General features: G+C 33.9%; 1 protein-coding gene across 4 annotated transcripts in view; it reads left to right on the top strand.

Annotated features, from left to right (window-relative positions):
- Positions 1-1,767: 1,767 nt before the first annotated feature.
- LOC114321675 (metal tolerance protein 4-like) overlaps positions 1,768-23,940 on the top strand; it is a 35,729-nt gene continuing 13,556 nt past the window's right edge. For 2 of the 4 annotated variants that reach the window (XR_014350944.1, XM_082906261.1), the window contains exons 1-6: positions 1,779-2,193; positions 9,094-9,263; positions 10,189-10,387; positions 12,036-12,214; positions 12,298-12,448; positions 21,560-21,662. Coding sequence is in view for 3 of the 4 variants with exons in the window: in XM_082906261.1 (XP_082762387.1) it covers positions 1,965-2,193; positions 9,094-9,263; positions 10,189-10,387; positions 12,036-12,214; positions 12,298-12,448; positions 21,560-21,662 (1,031 nt within the window). In the remaining variant the exon portion in view is untranslated. Of the gene's footprint in view, positions 2,194-9,093; positions 9,264-10,188; positions 10,388-12,035; positions 12,215-12,297; positions 12,449-21,559; positions 21,663-23,940 lie in introns of all 4 variants that reach the window. The other 2 variants (XM_082906262.1, XM_082906263.1) reach the window with 2 other exon arrangements.

The following is a 23,940-nucleotide window of genomic DNA, read 5'->3' as shown; positions in this document are numbered from 1 at the left end:
GGCCTGCCCCACTATCATTTTTAATTTTGAGTTTATCATTTTAAAACAAAAAGTTTAAATTCAAAATTATGTAAAAATTGGGATCCAAAAAATTTATACATTTTATATTAAGTTCAAAATTAAAATATTTATAATAAGTCTCACTCAAATGGAGTCCAAATCCAAAAGGTCCAAAATTATTATTTTTAATTCAGCTAGAAACCAAACAAAAAATAAATAAAAAGAGTAATGTTTAATTAGTAATTTTGCAGTTTATTATATTATCCATTGAAAATGATATAATAGATAAGCTTCATTATGCAAGTTTAATTAGTACATTTGCAATTAAAAATATAAGAAGAGTAACATTTAAGTGAAATTTTGTTGCATTTAAATTATTGTTTTCATATAATTTTATATTTTTTAAAATTGTGTACTGAATTTTGGTAAACTATGAAGTAACAAAATCATTTATTTATTTATTTTTATCTTTTTCAATTCTTGAAATAATTCCTTAATAGCTTAATCTGTATAAGCAAATTTTAGTAATTATGTTCAAACAATACTAATAAATATATAAAAAAACAAAAAAAAAAAAAGCCTTTAAGAGAGTTTAAAAAAATTATTCATTCTCTCTTGCACTCATTTTTATATAGAATTTATAATTTTTATAAGATTCTTATTATCTGTTTTAAGAGAGTTTAAATTTTTTATTTTTCATTATTTTTGTGAACATTTGTCTGACAATCAAAAAATAAAAACCCTAGAGTTCAATTGTGAATTAAAAAACAAAAAACAAAAAACTTTGGATTAGGGCTAGGGTTCAATTTGAAACCCTAACCCTATAATTGTCAGACAAATTCAAGCAAAAACTTTGGGTTAGCCCTAACCCTAATTTCTGATTTCAAATTCAATTGAAAACCCTAGAATTGGGTTAGGCTAGGGTTCAATTTGCATTACAAACTTTGGGTTAGGGCTAGGGTTCAATTTCAAACCCTAGATTTGGGTTAGGGCTAGGGCTAGGGCTAGGGCTACGATTTAGGCCTAGTTTGGAAAGACTAAATAAGTACACTTTTTGACTTTTTTTGTATTATGTGTAGAAAAAGTAGAGAGGAGATGTTGATTGATGTGACCCAAAAAAGATAAAAAGATGAAATAAGTGCACTTTTTCCTTTGTAGCCAAACTTGGCCTTATTCTGTGAATTCAAAATCACAATTTCAATTTACAAAGCCTATTTTACCCATATTGATATAAATTTCAATTCACAACATTTTCACATTCACAAATTCTATTCTACTAACATTTTCATCAATTCACAACATTTTCACCTTCACAAAGTATATTCTACCCACATTGTACCCACATTCACATTTTCACAAACAAAATAAACACATATAAAATTCAAATTGAGAGAGAGAGACAGACAGTCATACCAGTGAGAGAGAGAGAGCGGAGAGCGACCCACAGAGAGAGAGAGCAGAGAACCCACAGAGAGAGAGTGAGAGCAGAGAAATCACAAAGAGAGAGAGTGAGACCAGAGGGAGAACATAGGGAGACTGGTTCAGGGAAAAAAATGAAGTATAAAAAGCGTGGTTGCAAATGAAGGGGGTGGGCCATTTTATATAACTTTTAAAAGCGTAATTATGAATCACACTTTCTTTTAAAACTAAATTTTCTTTAAAAACGTGATTTTTAATTACGTTTTCTTTACAAAACAATTTTTTTTTAAAAGTATAATTTTTAACCACACTTTCTTAATTAAAAATGTATTTTGTAAGCACACTTTTATGATTTTCTTAATTTTGTGTGCCGGGCCACAAACAGGCTGAAAACATGCTTTGGAAACCTGTTTCAGCTTATTCTGGGAGTTTCATCCAAAATTAGTTTGGAAATAAGTCAGTAGGTTGGCTTATTTTGGGAAAAGCCTCGTGGCTGGGTGGTGTTGGGTTGGGGTTGTGAAGAAGGTTTGTGAGTTAGGATTGGAATGAATATGGAGGGGGAGTCGGAAGCGAAAGCGCCGCTGTTGGTGGCGGCGCCAACCGATGGTCGGAGGCTGAGTAGTAGCAGCCGCCGCTTACGACTCAGTCGCCGGAATTCGGTAAACTCGTTCAGACAAGACTTCGTGTCCAGACTCCCTGATAAGCTCCGACCTGGCCTCGACCTCGAGTCTGCTTCTCTCATTGATTTCTCCAAAACCACTGCCTTAACTCAAGGTTCCTCTCTCTCTCTCTCTCTCTCTCTCTCTCTCTCTGTCGTTTTGATTGTTCCAATTTTTTCCGTGAACTCTGTAAGATAATTTCGATCTAAAAAAAGGTGATACAATTCTTTTTTCATGATTGCTCTGTTTGGTTGAGTAGAAAATAGGGTCAGAAAGATAGTCTAAATTTCCTGTTGTTTGTTTCCTTCTTGTTCCGTCTCTCTGCTAGCAAATTGACTAGCAGATACGAGTCTTCTTCGGCTCCTAACAAAAATAGGCACTTTAAATGTATACTTTATATGTAGTCTATATTTTTGTTAGTTGATAATGCATAGTTATTGTGTGTCTGTTTGATAAAACTGAGATTAATTATTGAAAATTTGTAGTATGAGATATTCAAGTATGGAGTTGTTAAATTTGAAAGTTTCAAGATACATTTGCTGCTGAGATTAAATGAAAACGACTTTCACATAGCGTTTTCAGCATTTAATTGAGAGTTAAGATACTGTTTGAAAAAACCAGGGGAGGCGCCACTAAGAGTTGTGGGTATTCGCTTGGATATCTTGAATATTTGTGTATATATATATATTAATACAAGTGTAATAGTTTATATTTTGGATGACATGTGTCCCATCTAAAACTTTTTTGAATACATTACGCACCACTTGTCGTCTCTCAAAATTTGTTTTGCACTCCTTGGTGCCACTGTTACTTGGACTTTTTTTTTTTTTTTTACAATGAGTTGTTGGTTCTTTGAGCTTACTGCATCAAAATTTTGAACAATCTTTCTATGACTAGCCCACTCCAAGTTTTGTTTTCTTATTAATTTCCAAACTTTTTTTTTCTTTTTTAATTTTTGAATGTTTACGAAGTTAGCCCATTGGCCAAGAGTTCATGCACCTCACTAGGAGGTTAGAAGTTCGAATTTGTCCTCCTACGTGTCCCTTGTATTTGTTTGAGGTCTTTCTTATGTTGGTTGAGATTGTTGTTGTCGGGTTATTATGGTGGAGTGTCATGACGTTGAAGTTTCATGGGTGTTGAATGATCTTTGCTTTTGAGAAATGCCTCTTATGCTATCTTCAAAGCCATTTGTTCCGCTTTGTGTTGATTTGGTACCCCGGATCGACTTTTGGAGGAAGGATGAGTTTATTTTGGGACCATGTGAGAAGCATGATTTTGATGGCATCTTGCTTCCAAAACGGCATGCTACATGAGTGGCCTATTCACACCTCAACATGGCTTCGGTTGATATGCATAAATGATAACTTGTTTTGATGGAAGGATATTTGCTAGAATGATCTTGAATGAGGACTTGCAACTACTTAGTCTTGTTCACTGTTGCATGTTAATTATGCTTCCCTAAATCATTGTTTTGAGTGATTCTGTTGATGGCGTTGTCTTGAGTCATTTTGTTGTAGGCCCAACTTGAGGACAAGTTGTTTTCTTCAGAGGAGAAGTTTGATGTAGTTAGAATTAGTATGGTTGTTATGTTTTAGTACCATTAGAGTTAGTTAGAATTAGTTTGGTTTTTTATCCTGTAAATAGGTGGTTAGCCCCCCTTTAGTATTCAGTTGATATTTTGATATTGAATATTTCAGAGCTTGAGAGCTCTTGTACCCATTTTGGGATTTTTTCTCTCTAATGAAATCCATTTCTGGAGATGCGGGTGCGGGTGCAAGCCGAGAGAAAATGACTATCCCTAATTATATATTAAAAAGAGAAAATATTTACAAACTTTGTTGAATTGAGAGGAAGAAAAACAAAAGATTCTGAAAAAGTCAAGTGTATAAAAAGTGAGGATTCGAGGGTATTAGTGAAGGATGGGGATATTATGTAAAGGTGAAAATGTTATTTTGAGAAAATGTTAAATGAAAAACATTTAGAAACTTTAGGAGAGAAATATGGTATTGTAACGCCTCGAAATAATCCAACATAAATCTAATACATCAACCCACGTCCACTAAACAATAATAATAATACTCCAATCATTACAGCATCAATCAACAAGATTTATACAAAAGTTCCACTTTCGTATTATATATTCAATGATATAGAAATACCTGAATCTATAGCATGTAGAGTATCGTGTTCCAAAAATAATAAAATTTGCCCTCATGGGCTTACAATTTCCAAGGCTTAAGCCCGGCTATACAAAAATGACCTCTCAGACCCATACATGAATAGCCCTTGGCTAGCAATTAAATCATAACAAAACAGAATTATTACTCTTCACAACATATCCACGCCCTCAACTTGGTGGGATCACCACGTCTTTTCCTGCACCAAAATTCCATAGGGGTGAGCACAAAGCCCAATACGAAATTCTTAACAAAGTATATATATTTATGCAATTCCCATGAAATGAAAATGCTCATGCCACGGTATGCCATTAAAAGGAAATCATATCTTTTTCTTTTGAAAATCGTCATGCACCATAAAAATGTGGAAGTTCCAACAGTTCAAATGTTTTATATCAAATTCACGGGGCGGTAAATACAACTCAGGTAATCCCTAGGTTGGTGTCTGCAAGTAGGCATAGCAAGCTCTACCAAAACCCCACTTTACCGGTAGCTAACCAGAAGGCACGTGGTATCTACTCCGCACGTGTTTTCAATCTTTCACCCTGAACACTCAGGCTAACTTAATCAATGTCATCTACACCCCCTATCCGGACTTACTAACATATTTACCCCAAACAATTCAATAAATTCTCATTTTCACAAATATTTCTTTTCAATGTGAGCTTTCAATTTCTCTATTCAAGGATTTACAATGATCAACCGAAATTAAATGCCAATGCAACAACTATCAATGCAAGGCACACCTTTCCAATTCTCAGCATTTTCCATACACCATCCCATTAGTGGTCGTAATTTCCACTTCTCATTCCAAATGTAAGATTCACAAGATGACCATGCATCCATTTAGATTCATCAAGAATAACTACATTTTAACAATAATAAATAAAAATAATTATTCCACATATTCCTTACCATTTCTCCTTCATCAACATTTTAAGAAAGTCCCCTTTTTTCATTACATTAGACACACAAGAAAAACAATAATAACGTTGGTAGTAATAATATTTCATGGATCCTCAACATATTCTTTAACCCCAAATTTCTAGGGTTTTTCTCCAAAATCAACATTCTCTCATCTTTCGAAAAGGTTTCTCCTCAAAACATCACCTCTCTTACCATGCGATTTAAAACCCTCAAGAAAATAGTTTAGAGAGAGAGAGAGAGAGAGAGAGAGAGAGAGAGAGATAGGTTGAACCCACTTTTAAAACCCTCAACATTTATGAGACAAAACCAAACTTTCAATATCATTAAAGAAACTTTTAAATCAACAAAATCTAGCATAAATATATATATATATATATATATATATAACTCAAAGAAATCTCTCTACCTCAAGTTTGTTGATGAAAGATGAGATGAAAACCCTAAAAATTTGAAGGTGTTGAAATAAGATCTCCACCACTCCAATGGTAGCCCTTGATTAGCTCTTCAAGTTTTGAGAAGAATTTGATTCACAATCTCAATGGATTGAGAAGGACCAATTGTTTGGTGTGCTAGGTGAGGGTTTTTAGAGAGAAGGGAGAGAATACGGTATTTTTAGAGAGAGATATAAGAAAAATATGAGATATTCCCAGCCAAAAAGAGAAAAAAAAACAGAGTTCTTGGATCTGGGCTTTTCTCGCACTTGCGGAGCCCACTCTCGCACGTGCGGCGTGTGCCTCCTGCACGTGTGGCTCTCACCCTCGCATGTGCGGCACCGTCCCGCACCTCCTTCCCGTACCTGCATTTATTCCAGTATGCACCCCAAGCCTCCCCTGTTTCCCGCATGTGCGGCCTGGCCTCCCGCACGTGCGGCGCCCATCCTGCACGTGCGGCCCATGCCCCTGCACGTGTGGCCCAATTTCCCAGCCCAGAATTTTCCAGTTAGGTTCGAAACCCTCCGGATCCAATCTCGTACCTTTAGGAACAAATGAAATTTCGGAAAAGAAACAAATAAGAACGAAACTTTTAACAAGAGTTTTCAAAAAATACAAATCCACACAACTAAGGAAAAGTGAGGTGATTCACGAGCCCAGTCATCACAGGTAGCATTGATAAAACTAGAGAGTATAAGTTTTGTCATCCAATAAAGGAGTTTGAAGTGAAATTTATATTGAAGAGGATGAAATTAGGTAAAGCATTGGGATTGGATTGTATTCTTGTTGTTGGCATTGAAAATGCTTAGCTCTTGGTTAACAAAATTATTTGATAAGATTCTAATGATTAAGAAAATGTATGATGAGTGGAGAAAAAGTATATTTGTACCTATATATAAAAATAAAGGAAATATCTAAAATTGCAACAATTATAGATGTGTTGATGATTCATAAAATGATTGTGATAGAGGGTAATTGTTAGTTAATTAGTTTGGATTTATACTAGGCCAATCAATTTTGGAAACCATATATTTACTAAGTGGATTAATGAAAAAGTGAAAAGAGAAGAGGAGGGGTTTTCATTTAGTTTTTATAGATTTAGAAAAAACCTTACGATAGGTTGCTTGGAGATATAATATAGTGGGTGTTAGAGGAAAAAAAAAGTGTAACCAAGGAGTATATTGATGTGATAAAAATATGTATAATGAGGTTGTGACTACAATTAGTTCACTTGTTGGAGAAGCTAGTGAATTTTCAATCATTGTAGGACTATACCAAAGGAAAGCTTTGAGTCCTTACCTATTTGCCTTAGTCATGGATGAATTAAGTAACCACAACCAGGATGATGTCCCATGGTGTATGTTGTTCGCAAATGATATTGTTCTAGTGGATGAAACTAAGGGAGGAATTTACACTAAATTAGAAATCTGGAGATAATCATTTGAGTCAAAAGGGTTTAAAATTAGTAGCTGAATTGAATATGTAACTTTAGTAACAATGTAAGTAAAAATAACAAAGAAGTGACCATAGAATCTAAGGATGGGCATCGTGTTTGTGTTGTGTCATGTCATCTCAGATTCGTGTCAAAATTCTCTTAACACTAACACAATATTATTATTATTATTTTGTGTTATTGTGTCATGTTATTTGGATTCATGTCTGATTCGTGCCATATTAACGTATCATGCTAAAAAATCATCGTAATTAAAAATACTAAGTGTATGGAAAGATTAATCACTATGTTTGATTATCATTTTTCAAAAGCACTTTTCAGAAAATTCTACTTTCTTATTTTTCGTGTTTTTTTGTTTTTACTGAATTTTTTTAATATTTTGAGCAATTTTTTTAATTTTTAGACATACCTAACATAAATATATCTAAAAAATAAAATAAATTTGAAAAAGACCTTTTAAAAATTCACTAAATACCAAAAATACAAAAAAAAAAAAAAAACGAGAATTCGGTACATTTTTTTATATTTTTTTGTATTTATTAATTTTTAAAAATATTTTTTCACAAATTTTTTACTTTTTAGATACATCTAAGTAAGGTGCATCTAAAAAAGTAAAAAAAATGTTTAAAATTTTAAAAATATTCACTAAAAAAAAAAAATACGAAAACCAAATAACTCAATTTTTAAAAAGCTTAATTCAAAAAACTCAAACCAAACACATTGAATGTTTTTTCATAAGTTAAATTTCATGAAACTAATCTTTACTAAATGAAATTATTCAAAAAAAAATAATAATAATTTTGACTCTATTTTATTCAAAAAAAATATTTTTATTGACTTCAAAATAATTAATGAAAAGATCATGTTCTCTCAAATAAAAGACAAAATGACTATATTAACCTCAAAATACTATTTTACGTATTTTCTTTATTTAATTGTGTAGGTTACATAAGAGATTTAAACAAGTCTGGCATCCTTTAATGAAAATAACATTAAAATTTGTATTTAATTATCTATTAAATGAGTTATCTGTGTCAACTTCATATTATGCAAGTTTAACATAACCCTATTTATTTAATCATGTTATTGTATCGTGTCATAATTGTGTTTGTGTTGAAAATGTTCAACCCTAACCCCTAACTTCGTGTACGATTCATGTTGTGTTAGAAATTCCCACCTGTAATAGAATCAAAGTAGGTTCAAGTGGAGTGCCTTTGGCATATTATGTGATCAATGATGCTAACAAAATTGAAAAGAAAAATTTATAAAACAATTATAAGACCAGTGATACTTTGCAGTCTACATAATATTAGACCATTAAGAAACAACACGCTCATAAATTGAGTGTAGTTAAGATGAGGATGCTTAGGTGGGTGGTTGGTAAGTTTTGGACAGAGAGAAATAGAAATGAATATACATTAAATGGTAGGAGTAGCAACAATTGAAAATATGTTGAGAGAGAACAAACTAAGATGGTTTGGTATGTACAATGAAGACTAGCAGATGAAATGGTAAAGAAGAATGTGATAGGATCACCGTAAAAGGAAATGTTAGGGGAAGACGTAAATTGACTTGGGATGCGATAGTAAAAAAATTAAACGAATTTATTTAATTTAACCGAGCATATACCTTTTAATAGTACAAAATGACGAAAAAAGGATTCACGTATCCGAGCCCACTTGATTGGAACACAAAGCTTTGTTTGGTTTAGTTTCATTTGGTTTATTTCACTGTATTTGGGGTCAGGCACCCAAAATATTATAAAAAATTCTTTGGATTTATGTTTATTTGGGTTTCGCTAAAGGTTTCCACTTAGTTGTTAACTACCTAAATCCATACTTTAGGACATAGCTTATTGCAAGCGTCTGCATATAAGCATATAAGCACATAAGCACTTGTAAATTGTATGTTAGACCGCATTGCACATGACATAATGCATATGTTAAAAAATGATGGCCAAACTCTCTCTCTCTCTCTCTCTCCTCGTTTGTTCTCTTTCTCATAATCTGACATTTCCTTGTTTATAGGAGAAAAAGAATACTATGAAAGACAGATTGCAACCTTGAAATCGTTTGAGGAAGTTGATTCTTTGATGACATCTGACAGCATTGATGAGGAAGATTTCAAAGAACAAGCCCAACAAGAAAGAGCAATGAAGATATCTAATTATGCAAATATTATCCTACTGGCATTTAAGGTGAGTTGTAATCACTTGAAGTTTAATCAAAATTTCTGGGTTTGACTTCTGGAAGTTATCCTGACATGGTACATTTTGACAGTCTAATACATGATATGAGTTAGGAAGTTAACAGTTTCACTTTGTAGATTTACTCTTTTTCCTTTTTATTTTTTGTTACAAAGTGATGTTTCATTTTTCTGAAAGTGTTCTGCGTCTTTGAGATATGCCTGTTTTCAGTTGTCTTGTTCAACAAAACAAATGTTTTGAAGAAGATGTTATGTTAAGGTACTTAAAGAGGTTACATTAATGAGAAATGCTATGTCCCCGGTTTGTTGTGTCCATTTTATATCACCTCCTACATAGATACTCGTGATTGATTCCCTTGTTTGGAGATAGTTATTAAGCAATTAATGAAAACAAATAATATCTTGCCATGTATGCCACACTTTTTGCTTTGGACTACATAGAAAGCATGAAAAATAAACGCTCTTTGGGGGTGTTTGGGAAGAAAAAAAATAGCCTAATTTAGGCTAAAATTCACAAAAAGACAAAATAGGCTAAAATAGCTAATAAGACAAAATATCACATCAAACCCATAATCATTTCACTTTTTCTCTCACAAACATCACATCCAACCATAAAAAAATCCAATCATCTTCCCAAACACAAAAATTTTAGCCTACTAAAATAGCCAAAAACTAAAACAGCCTACTAAAATAGCAACTTCCCAAACGAAGCCTTTGTATGACTTTGGGTGGTAAGTTGACATAGAGAATATATAGCTGAAAAATAAACACTCTTTGGGTGATAAGTTGACGTAGAGACACTCTTTGTATGAAAAATAAACACTCTTTGTATGACTTTGGTTGATAAGTTGATGGAGAGAATATATAGCTGTATTTGTTATTTCATACCAATGATATATATGCATCATGTCTTGCAGATTTATGCTACAATAGAGACTGGATCAATAGCCATTGCTGCATCAACACTGGATTCCTTACTTGATCTCATGGCTGGTGGCATACTTTGGTTCACTCACTTGTCAATGAAAAACATTAACATCTATAAGTATCCTATTGGGAAATTGAGGGTGCAACCAATAGGCATAATTATCTTTGCTGCTATCATGGCCACACTCGGTATGTAATTGTGTTTTAACCTGCCATTAGTTTCCCGGAAGGGTGGTTATTCATTTAAATAGTACATCATCTTTTCAAAATGAACTAATGCATCGTGCATGTTGGTTAACATTAACATTAAAATATTTGTTGTTGTTGCTGGTTATAGTTGTTGATGTAGGATGAGTAGGGATTACTTTCCTACAAGTAGTGAGCCCGGTTTAAGTGTACTGGCAGCAGCAATAATAGACTTATAGGGCAGGATTTTTTGGGATTTTGTAGCTGCATAAGTATTCAAAAAATAGGAGTTTAAGGGGGTTTGTAAAAGGGTAGGGTTTTGGGAATGAAAACACGAGTGTTCAGGGGCTGTCGGGTGGCTGTTTTGAGCACCGTAAACAGTGACGTGAACAGTAATCTTGTTGGATAGAAGTAGAGAGAGAGAAAGAGGTGCTTCACCCTGAGAAGGGATAGGCCAATCACACACACAATCTCAAATTCTCATAATATTAACTTTTCTAATTCTATATGGACTATAACTCAAATTTAGAAACTTAAAATATTTAGCAACTACTAATATTTTAGATCAACTATGACTTCCAATTCTTCTTCAATCATAGTAGGAAACTTTAATGACTTCTAATTCTACTTCAATATCAAAATAGGAAATTTGGACTTTTGACCACTGAGATTATTTTAGACATAACAAGGTCCATATATAATGACCCATTTAATAACTTGACCCAAAATTAAACCCATGGGCAACCCCTACAACCCATGTCCCACAATTATTGGAATTACCATTGCACCCTTAATTACTAAAACCTACTATAATGACATGAAAACTCAAAATAATTCCAAATTTTTAATTCTTGATGCCCTAAATGTGGTTCGTGTGAAATTCCAGATTTGCTCTTTTTTGTCTTTCCATGATCTTCCTCAGTTGTTCTAGGCTATTGTGAAGTTGAGTTTTTAGTGCTTTTAACTCTCCCTACTGCTGAACTGTCATTCTTGGTTGGACAAATATTATAATTTTTTTGGATTTACTTTGTGCTTGATTTAAAAATCAAGGCATCTTTTCTTATTTGTTGTGTTTTCACTTTGGATTGATTTTATCATAGTAATTTCTTAACATGAAGTCTAATTATTCCACTATGCATAGCAGCTTAGCAAGAAATGTTTAACTACTGACCATTTGAGAAATAAGAAGTAATAATGCATTCATTTGTTTACCTGTCAGGTGGTTACTTATTACATTATTTGTTAAAAATTAAAGCACTCTTATGTAATATGCTTCAAACATTATTATTATTTTTCTCTATTTTGGGTGTAATAGCAACCATCTGATCTTCTGATATGGTAGAGTGAGTTGTCATCAAAAAGCTTATATGTGTTTCTTCACCACATTGGCTTTTGCATGCTCTTTCTTTCTCTTTTATCTTTTCCTTTCCTTTCTTTCCTTCCATTTTGTAGTGGTGTTGTCGGTGTCTATGCTGTAAGTAACATGTAAAAAGCTGTGCATCCAGTTCTCACAATGTCCAAGTCTCAAGGAATGAGTTAATGCTGCACAGCATTTTGAGCACCACAAGAGAAAAAAACAAACCTATTGGAATACAACATACATAAAAAATAAACAAATAAATAAGGTTGTTATATCCATGCATTTTTATAGGCTTTCAGGTATTGGTCCAGGCTGTAGAACAACTAGTTGAAGATAAAGCTTCTGAAAAGATGACCACTGATCAATTGGTATGGTTGTACGCAATCATGTTATCTGCTACGGTGATAAAACTTGCACTGTGGTTTTACTGCAGAAGCTCAGGAAGCACAATTGTCCGTGCTTACGCAAAGGTATATCCCACATTGCTCTTGCTCTCAACCTTTCTGTTCCCAATTTTTTAGTTGTATAACTTCTTTTTTATGTTGATTGCCAGGATCACTATTTTGATGTGGTAACCAATATAGTCGGGTTAGTTGCAGCTGTTCTTGGTGATGAGTTCTACTGGTGGATTGACCCTGTTGGTGCTATTGCTCTTGCAATTTATACAATCACAAATTGGTCTGGAACTGTTCTTGAAAATGCAGGTAGCTCCTGCTGCCCTCATCTTAATTTTCTCTGGATCTGCTTGTTGCTTAAATTTCCGTATAGATCAAAAAGAGTCCCGAATTAAACATCTGAGACATTGCTTGTTTTGGCTCTAGATGTTTTTTTTTTATTTATTTATATTTTTTTTTTAATAAAGGACCATTCAGAAATGACTAAATGGAGCTAGAAAGTATGCGATTTTGATTCCCTCTGCATCATCATAGAACTGAACAACAATATGGCAGAATAGATCGAAAGAAAACATGGCTAAGACGCATGGACATGGTGATTTAAAAAAAAATGGAGACATGGACATGGCGGGGACACGTCAATAAATTATATATAGGAATTGACTGAAAAATTATATTAGGAAGATGGATGCACCAATAAGTCCTCTCGACTTTTTGATGACTTTCTGGTGCATCAAAAAGTCATGTTCACTTTTAATTGTTACCAGAGTCTTATTTTGTTATTTTTTTAGTGGCGTTTCATAAAAAAGTGTCACTAATTGTTAGTTTTTAACGATAGTTGAAAAATTCGTTATAGGAAAATGTCACTAATTGTTAGTTTTTAGCGACAGTTGAAAATTTCGTCACTGAAAACGTCACTATTTGTCATTTTTTGGTGACAAATATAGAAAATCGTCATAGAAAAATGTCACTAATTGTCCGTTTTTAGCAACAAATTTAGAAAAACGTCGCTAACACTTGTAGACTTTTGTGATCTATACAAAGTGGGACTTCATAGTGCATAGGTCCTTATAACAGGACCTGTGAGTAATTACCCCTTTATTTATTTGCTATGTAGTTTAATATAACATTCACAAATAATCAAAATTAACAAAATTTAACACTAATTCAATATATATAACCTCACTCTTAAGTTTACTCTTATCGTTTATGTCTTTTTTATGAATGATCTATTCATAATTTAAATCTAATAAAAAAATAATAATCATTTAACATCCATCAAAAACACTAAAGAATAGGGAAAAAAAAAACTAATTGGTGTCCCTGAGGTGACCCTTGAAAAAGAATTAATTAAATAAAGAGACATACCACGTGGCGTGTCCCATTTGTGTCCACATCGTGTCCCTATGTCTGACACGGCTACAACATTTGTTCTGAAGCGTCAGTGCTTCATAGCGTCTTGGTCTCTAGAGTTGCTTTTTTGCTAGCAAACAAGCATTAGTGATGTAGAACATAGTAGGAGAAAAAGAGGGACACTCAAAATGGCCACAACCTAATCCTCACAATATTTTTTTAGGCAACTTTGAGTAAAACAAAGCGAAACCCATTATTTATAGGCCAAAAAACCCTATTTAAAATAAGAAACTAAACCCTAATTTGATTTGGAGACACATAAAAATAATCTAACTAATAATTACTTAAACAATATTAATAATAGAAATAAAAATCTACCAACTACATTTCTTGGACCAAAAAGTTTTTAGCGCACGCAAAGGACCTATGAGCTTCACTCTAGGCTTCCAAAGCAGATATTGGGGCTCCATCCAGTGAAGGGCTGTGACATCAATTAGTTTCCTTGAAAACATGGTTAAGCATTGTTATATTATGTTACATGGGATTGGGTACGCGTGTTGGGGGCAGTTGTCGATGCATATTTAGAGGTCAGACCCATCAAACTTGAAATTTAAGGTGGATAAAATGGGTTGTATTCTCATATTTCCAATCTATTATGTGAGATAAAATTGTGTTATATAATATGCAGTGTCAAAAAGGCATTTTACTTATTATTATAGCGATAATACAACAATAAAGTCATTCCAAGTGCCGATGGCTCTAAGAAGGTTATATGTCATATATAAGTATAAATGATACACTTGACACGTCTAAGAAGGTAACGTGTTGTGTCCGACACTCATGGTTATCAAAATCCCGATCCGGATCTTACGATCCTACGATCCATTTGAGTATAATCGATCCGGATCGTGTAAAAAAATCCTTATAGGTAGGATCTTTCGATCCTGGTAATGGGATCTTATAGGATCTTGGAATCCCGATTCGAATCCGATCCTATTTACAAGCCTTGTTTTGTATTGTATGACATATTTTATTATAAATTTTATGTTTATTGTCTAAATACCCATTTATGTGGTCAAAATAAATAATAAAAATTAAGTAGTATTGAATCAAATAGACAAAAAAAAAAAAACTAGGAAACAAACATTCAAATATTGTGGTAATTTAAGAAAATTAACTAGTCAGAAAAACGAACTTAGTTTTAGCTGAGTTTAAGGAGGGTAAGATGATTGCAACTTTATCCTAATTTTTGGAGAGATTATTTTTGTTATTCGAATCCGCTCTACCAGGGATGCTAACGATAAACCTTATCATTCGGTTAAGTTGCTCTTTTTAATTCTTAATCTATTTTCATATCCAACTTTGTTAAATATTTTTCATCACTTTTTATGCATTATTGTAGATTGTAAAGTATTTTGTTATAGAATTCTTCTTCTTCACCTTCTTTTTTGATGAAATACAAAACTTTTACCATCGAGTTGTCTATTATATAATATTATATGTACATTTTATATGGAGTTTTATATTTTTCACAATATCTTCGCTTTTTTTTAATAGAATATATGCTCATTTTGTGTATACTTTTTAGGAAATATTTATTTAAATTAAATAATTATGTAATTTGTCTTTTTCGGTAGGATCTTACGATCCTCAATCCGATTCTACGATCCGATTCTATAAACACCTCCAACGATCCAACGTAGGATCCCGATTTAACAACCTTGCCGACACTGTGTTTGACACTAACACGACACGACTCGGTCTCTTCCTCACACTTAGGCCTCGTTTGGGAACAGGCTAATTTAGTAAGTTTTTGGCTATTTAGCTAAAATATGAGCTAAAAAAAACTAGTATCTTTGGGATGATTTTTTGACTTTTTATGAAAAGTTGTGCAAAAAGTAGAGAGAAAAGAGAATCTTTGACTTTTTAGTATGGATTGTTGGCTTTTTGATTTTTTTAGTGACTTTTTGGCTTTTTGGCTAAAAAGGCCATTTGCCAAACGAGGCCTAAGAATACAAAAAACATAGTACAAATTTGAATAAAATAACTTGGAATACAATGAAAAAACAAAAACAATGTAAATCTATATCTATTTTTCTCATTTAGACTTTAAAAATTATTATCTTTGAATTAAATATTGATATACATGAACAATAATAATTATTTATACTTATATATGACATATAATATATATTATAAAATTATATATTTTTCCTCACATGTTTTGTCCTATATTTTTTGAAAATTTAGGTGTTGGTGTTGTGGCGAATGTCCATGTCCATGCTTCTTAGGTTGTAAGTGGTCTTTCCATTATTTTAGCTAATACCAACAATATCGCCACTGGCTTGGTCAGGTTTTTTGCTGGATTCTCTTGTTATCTGATTCAAAATAGGATGGAGAAAATTGTATATTATTTCATTAACCTCTTACATAGTTTATACAAAATGAATAAAGAGAAAAATATAATTAACCATGAAGACTAAAATTCCTATATAGCAAATATAAACTAACCAAAATACACAATGCATTTCACCTCCCTTCTCTCTCTCAAGATGCGAGCCCACTGGTCATTGAGAATTCGCCAAGTAAAAACTGAAAATAAGCAGAAGTTGAGTCTTGGTGAAGAAGTCTATAAGCTGCAAAAAAGAAGAGACAAAAGAAAGCTCAATAGTAACTGAAGACTGATGGAACAAAGTGACAGTCAATTTCTCTGTGCTTCACGGAAGACAAAGTTGTGAGCTATCCAAATAGAACTCTTATGATAATAGTAGAAAGTAATAAGAGATGACAATAAAACACCCAAATTAGAGAGGGAGCCAACAAAGCCAAACTGTCTTGGTGGCATGAGCCATAACACAATACTCAACCAGCCTTAACACGATACTCAACCAGCCTTAATAGTAGTAGAACGAGCAATAATAGATTGTTTCTAGGCCAAACAAAATCAATTTCTTCTTAATCTAGTGAAAAGCCTGTCACTGCATCTATCAAGAAAGTTTCCCAGCCTTCATACTGTTTGTTATTGGCACCATGATAGTGTTGGAATTAGGAATAGATCATCAGTAGAAACGTTCTAGACCATGGAAACTTCGAACCTCATGAACAGTCTTTGGTAATGGCCACTGTTTGATAACTTTGACATTAGATTCATCCACTGACAACCCATCTTCTGATACTACATAATCCAAAACAAGACACTGTCAGTCATGAAGGAAAATTTGGACATCGTGGCAAAGAATTTTTTTCTTCTCAAAACTATGAGAGCCTCCTGAAGATGCTAAAGATGGAAATCAACATTAGCACTTTAAATTAATATATTGTTAAAATAGACAAACCTGCCAATGAAGGGGCAAAAAAATCTTGTTCATAATCTGCATGAATGTAGTTGGGGCAATGGAGAGCCTGAATGGCATGATTTAACCTTTCATGTCACCCTTAGTGGGTATTGAAGGAAATCTTGCAGATCTGATCACGGCCGCTTTTCAAATCAAGCTTTGTAAACAGTGTTGCACTGTTTAACTGGTCTAACAAGTCATCTAACCGGGGAATAAGAAATCTGTTTTGTATTATTATTTTGTTAATTGTGAGGTTATTAACACATTCACCATGATCCATTGGGAGTGAGTAGAGTAGGTGCAACACATGGACTGGGACTTTCTCATACATGGCCCTTGGATAGTGATGCATCCACTTGACACCTAAGCTCCTCATGTTCCTTTGGACTCATTCAATAGTGCGGGTGTGATGCAGGGCAACGCTAGATTTTGAAAACAGAGGTTATTTGACGGCCTAAACAGTGAGCAATTTAGGGTTTTAAGGGTTAAATTGAAGGCTAATAGGTAGGAGAAGGGATTAGGGTTGATATGGGGGTGATTGGATGGGGTTTTGAGGTTGAAAAGTGCACTTTTAGAGGGCTGTGAATAGTAATCCGAGAATAGTAAATTGAAATGGAAAAGAAAAAGAAAGAAGAAAATAGATCTAGGAATCACTACTAGAATTCCTTAGGCATCACACCTAGGGTTTGATTGCATCATACAATCCATAAAGAAGCTTTAAAAACCCTTGAAATTCTCTAAAATATTAATTCTATTGAATTACAAGTGTTACGTGGTTTTATATATAATTAGGAGATTTCTTAAACCAATTGGAACTAAAAAAGGAAATTACAACAATATTTTTGACTTTCAAAACCAATTTAAGACCAAATAAGAAACGTAAATAAAACCCAATTAAATAACTTGATTCACAAGACGACCCGTGGGTGACCCCTACAGCCCATGTCAGCAAATATGAAAATTACAAAAAAAAACCTGGACCTAAAAATCCTAAAAAATATAAATTAATCATAAAATAAGACTCTAACTAAGAAGCACGGACACGGACACGCGACACGACACGGACACGACATGGACACGCAAAAACGCAAATTTTCAAAAAATAGGGGACACGACACGCCGGGGACACGTTCAATATATATAATTAATTTTATTTATTATATGTCATAAAATTATTTAAAAAAATCAAATAAAGGTAATAAAATATACAAAATAACACTATTAAAATTATAAAAAATAAACATTTAATTGATTTAACATTATATATATCGTTCACAATTAACATAAAATAGCATTCCATCAATACATAACATGTCATTCGAAGCTACCAACCATCATTTGTTACAAAATGCATGAAAATCAAACCACAAAATATAAAATTATCCAATGTACCAACAACTATTACAAAATCCATAAATATCAACCTAAGTAGAGGAAACTATTACAACATCTTCACCACCGCCTCCATCTTCTCCTTCATCTGTAAATAGGACCGCCTCCATAGCCGGTTCATCAAGTGAGAGGTTAGTTATCCCAAGCATTCCAATATCATCAAGTGAGTCAAAGTTATCTCCGGCAATATCCCACATTTTTGTCTCTCCTTGCAAGTATTGGGAGCTCCTCCTTGATAAAAGACGAAGATTGCTATGAATGAACACCAAATCCTCCGCGCGTTGAGGGACCATCTTGTTCCTTCTCACTGAGTGAATAAAGGAGTAAGTACTCCAATTTCTCTCACAACAAGATGAAGAGGCAGGTTGCACAAGCAATCTCAAAGCCAGTTTTTGAAGAGATGGTGCATATGCACCATATGCACACCACCAAGTATAAGGATCCATGTGCCACCTATTATGAATGGAATCATACTCTGAGAATGCTTCAACATAACCCGAAAATTTTCCAAACTCAGTTATCACCTTAGTTCGCTCCGTGATATCTTCAAAATACCTCTTAAAACACTTGTTCCTCTCACATGTCACCTCTTCATCACTATGTGGAGGAACTCTATTTTGATCCTCATGGAGCCACTCATCACTATAATACCTACAATCCAAAATAGGAAAAATAATTATTTCAAGAAAGACTAGATAAGTCCATTAAAATGAAATATGTAAAACAAATTTAAATGTGGTACTTACTTTGGATTCAATGAATGTGCCATACAATAGAGAGGAGTATTGTTTTTATTCCAACGATCCACGAGAATTTGATGCACCACATTGTAAAATGTAGATTCCTCATCTATTCTTTTCCCTTCATGCCTATAAATTGACATCTTCACTTTCTCTATCATTGAGTCCCACATATCATATACTAAGTGAAGGCAAGGTTTGTCCGTATCACAAGCCCTAAGCATGTCATATATAGGACCCGTGAAGGAAAGAATATAATCAATGTAATCCCACCACACATCATCCAAAATCTTTTCTTTCACAAATTTTGCCTTCCCAACATCATCCTCTCTATAGCAATTCCACTTGTCACTAATTACCATTGCTTGAAGACCACGTTTTATAAGCTTTAACCTCTTGAGCATAACAATTGTGGAGGCAAATCGTGTTTCGGCAACCGAAAGCAACTTCAATGACACAAATTCATTGTACATAGCCAATCGCATTGAGTGATTAGAGATAAAATTCTTAATCATCAAACCATCTCCGGCAATATCAGTAATCCAACTACATTCTTCATATGTGACTTCATTCCTCTCAATATTCTTTGCGGCACAAATATTTTTCAAAGCTAGATTTAATGTGTGCACCACACAAGGAGTCCATAGAATATGAGGGAATTGAGCTTCGATGAGTTGTCCGGCTGCCTTACAATTAGGAGCATTATCCGTGATGACTTGAACCACATTACTTGGCCCAACCTCATTAATCACTTCTTTCATCAAATTTGCAATGAAATATTTGTCTTTAGTTTCTCCAGAACAATCAACTGCTTTAATGAACATAGGCCCACTTTCACTCACTGCCATAAAATTAATCAAAGGCCTCCTTTGAGAATCACTCCGACCATCACTAACAATGCTCACCCCTTTTTCCTTCCATGTGCCCCTAATTGGTTGCAACAATTTATCAATGTTTGCCCTCTCTTTTTGAAGTAATGTGGTTCGTAACAAATTATAACCGGGAGGCAAATATCCAGGAATATTATGATTTGCAGCAAATGTGTAAGAGCTAACATAGTAAGGATTTCTTGCAAGATTAAAAGGTACCCCCCCCCCCCCCCCCGGCGAGTAGAACATCCTAGCAATTTCAAAATGCAATTGCTCTCTATCCTTCAAGTTGAATGCTTTCTCAATAGCACTTCCACTTCCACTCCCACTCCCACTCCCACTCCCAGGTGCACTTCCACTCCCACTCCCACTCCCACTCCCAGGTGCACTTCCACTCCCACTCTCACATGTTCTCCTCTTCTTTGATTCATAAGGATAACTACTACCCACTGATACAGTGCAAGGAGGCAATGGTACATTTTTGAGAAGAGCATTTTTAATTCTCAGCTCAGCAGCATCATTCTCATTTTGTAGTTGTGAAAGTTTTTGACTTGTCACTTTCTTACAAGCACCAATTCCCTTTCTTGGGAGTTTTAACAAGTGTGCCCTTACTCTTGTATATGAACCTTTGAAAGTATTATTACAAAATTTACATTGTAATTGGCAATTTCCTCCTCCTTTCCCAGGTTTTGCTAATTTAGTTATATACTTCCACAATGGTTTATTCTCATCAAAATCATCATCAGGTATATCATTAGAACTACCACCCGTAGCCATTGTTTCAGAATTATAATTGGTCCCTATAATAAAATTAATAAACATACATTATTAAAATTATATCCTCAAATAATAGAAAAGAAAAAATAAAATCAGAATATAAAAAAAATAAAAGAAAAGAAAAAATAAAATAAAACAAAATCAGAATCAGAATTAAAGAAAAAGAAAAGAAAAAATTAAATTAATAAAAGAAAAAAAAATCAAAATCAAAATCAAAATAAAAGGAAAAAAAAAATGAAATAAAAGAAAGAAAGAAGAGGCTGAGACAGAGAGAGAGAGAGAGAGCTATCGAAGAGAGAGAAATAAAAGAAGAAGAGGCTGAGACAGAGAGAGAGAGAGCTATCGAAGAGAGAGGGAGCGATCGAAGAAGATCGAAGAGTCGTACCTTCCTTAACGAAGCAGCAAATCGACTGAAGATCGCATGAAGAAGATCGCCGACTGACGACAGACGACCGACGACCGACGAGGAGCAACGATCGACGAGAGACGACGTACGACGAAGTCAGGTCCTCTCTCTTTCTCTCTTTCTCAGCTGTTTATCTTCTATTCCATGGTCGATTCGAAGAGATTAGGGCGAATAGAGATTAGGGCAAATTTGATCAGTTTTTGGTTATTTTCAAATTGACCCCAAAAAATTTTAGTAAACTGTGAAATTGCCCCCGCGCGTGTCCCAAGCATGTCTATAACGTGTCCAAAACGTGTCCGGATGTAAAAAAATTAAAAAAAAATGGGACACTCTCCCATGCGTGTCGGACACGTGTCCACCGCGTGTCCGACGCGTGTCCGTGTCCGACACGTGTCTGACACTGGTACGGAGCCCTCGGAGAGGTGTCCGTGCTTCATAGGACTCTAATAATACTAGAAACATGGTTATGAATGGTTTCTATGGATTTTTCTTTGAAATCATGCAAATTTTCAAATGTCACCACTTGTTTGAATTTAATCTTCCTTTAGCTTCTTATATTCTGCATCAGGGTGATTTGGAAAATTGGATATGGGCACGAGGTAAATCTTCTGCCAGCATCTTCCCAATAAGAGATGACACAATGCATCTATGGTAATCACATCTCACCACATGCTATCCTTGTGCTTAGGACTAGTGTAGAAGAGTAAGGATTGATTTGACACAATTACCTCATTGCACTTTGTTAGAATAGTGGTGTTTTTTTTTTTTTATGTTTTTTTAAATTTTTTATTTAGGGTATTATTTGTTACATTGTCACATTCTATTGTCTAATATAAATATGCGCTAAGATGGAGGATTTGTTACACACCCAAGACCTATTAATCTATTCTCTTCCCTCCTCTCTCTCTCTCTCTCTCTTTAATGCCCCCAAAATAATTGAAACCCGAATCATCGGATATTATCCATATTCACTCATCAATACCATTACACATGCGGAAGCTATAGTTAATCTCAACAATTTATGGAATCGATTCATACTAAATCCTTGTAATTCATTCATGAATTTTGTTTAGAAATTTACAAAATAGGATCACATGTGGTAATACATTCACCATCCGTAAGATATGAATCTATAGCATGTGATTTACAAACGTTTAAAACTAAACAACACCAAATACATTCCCAAAAAGGTTGCAAATTCCCAAGGTTTTACCCAGTTACATCAAAAGGAGTTTCAACCCGGCACAACTAAAGCCCTTGGCTATACAAAAGAAGACAAGTATGAGCTTGATGCTTCCAAAAATCCTCCACACCGTTCACCTCGGCAGAGGCACACCGTTAGCACCTGAAATGGTTCCACAACAGGGATGAGCATTGACGCCCAGCAGAGATAATCTTAATGAAGTGCATGAAGGTTAATAATATCATAAGGTGAATGCAAATGAGATGTTATGCCAAAATATAAGTTTTCATTTCGAAAACCTCATGCCATGCACTTGTTCAAAACCAAAACCAAGCAATCACTATTTTGATAAAACAAAGGACGGTAAATACAACTCTAGCAATCTGTAGATACGTGTCTACAAGTAGTTTCATTGAGCACTACCAAAACCACTTTACCAGCTCTTAACTGAAAGGAAATTGAATCCTACTCCACGCATGTTTTAGGACTTTCACCATGGACCTAAAGCCAACTTAATTCTCAACAATCTACACCCCCTAACTGGATTCACCAAGGTATTTACCCCATTTTCTCAATACATTTCCATCATTCTCAACAATTTCAAAGGTTCACAATGCATTGAATCATAATGCGTTTCTCAACATGCGAACAAGTTAAATTCATGAAATCATGGAATATTCAATGATATGCATGACTTTGTAAATGTTTCAATTTACCTAGTTTACATGTAATTTCTACAACTTGTCAATACAACCCTCCATCGGTTGCCAAAACATAGATCTCTAATTCAATATTCCAATATAGGCAATATATAAAGTATAACTCAACATTTCCTCAACAATTCTAAAATAGAAGTGATTGTCCAAAAATCGTAGTCTCCTCATTCACAATATATCCAATGCTTATAATCTTCCAAGAATTTCATAGATTTCATAATACACAATTAATTTCTCAATCTTAACACTCTAGGGTTTAGGAAAAATGAGAGATTTCTCATTTTGAAAGCGAATTTCTCAAATTCAAGTATTTCACAATTACTATGAGTAAACTAATTGAAAACTTAGACAATATTTAAGAACTTCCTCCTTTTTTGCATTAGATAAAACCCTAATCTTCCAATTAGCTCTAACTATCAAAATTGTAAATAATAGAGTTAAAATACATACAGAACGTTAAGGAAATCCCTAACTCAAAATTAGAAAAGAAGAGAAGCAAAACCCCAAATTTTCAATGTTGTCAGATTTTGATCCACTCCGGTCAAAACGTAGCTCTCGATGCGCTCATCGTTTTGGTCTTAAGAACTAGTACCTAAATCTCTACAGATTTTGTAGGATGGAGAGGTTCGTGTGACTTAGGAGAGTTTTAGAGATAAGGGAGAGAGAAAAAAGAGTAGAGAGATAGAGTAATGAGAAAATGAGAGAGAGAGAGAGAGAGAGAGAGAGAGAAAGAGTGAGTCTATTTATATTGTAAGTACAAAAAGGAGGTTTTTGGTTCCACAAATCTGATAAAAAGTAGCTTTCATGCGCTGAGTTTCGAACAGACCACTCGAGTGGTTAAAACTGTGCTTGAGCAGTGAATGAAGGCTTGGAGTTGTGAGAATATTAGGTTTTATATATATATGGTAGTATATATTTTTTGCATATTATAGTGATTGAGTAATTATTCTTGTTTCCTTTTCAGTCTTAGGGTTGGATTGTTATATAAACCGATGTACTCTTGTATTACAAACAATTGAATATATAGCCT

The sequence above is a fragment of the Camellia sinensis genome, chromosome 14 (assembly GCF_055761805.1).
Source record: "Camellia sinensis isolate YWXY chromosome 14, ASM5576180v1, whole genome shotgun sequence".
Lineage (NCBI taxonomy): Eukaryota > Viridiplantae > Streptophyta > Magnoliopsida > Ericales > Theaceae > Camellia > Camellia sinensis.
The sequence above is the reverse complement of the archived record's forward strand: the minus strand, read 5'-3'. Positions and strand labels throughout refer to the sequence as shown.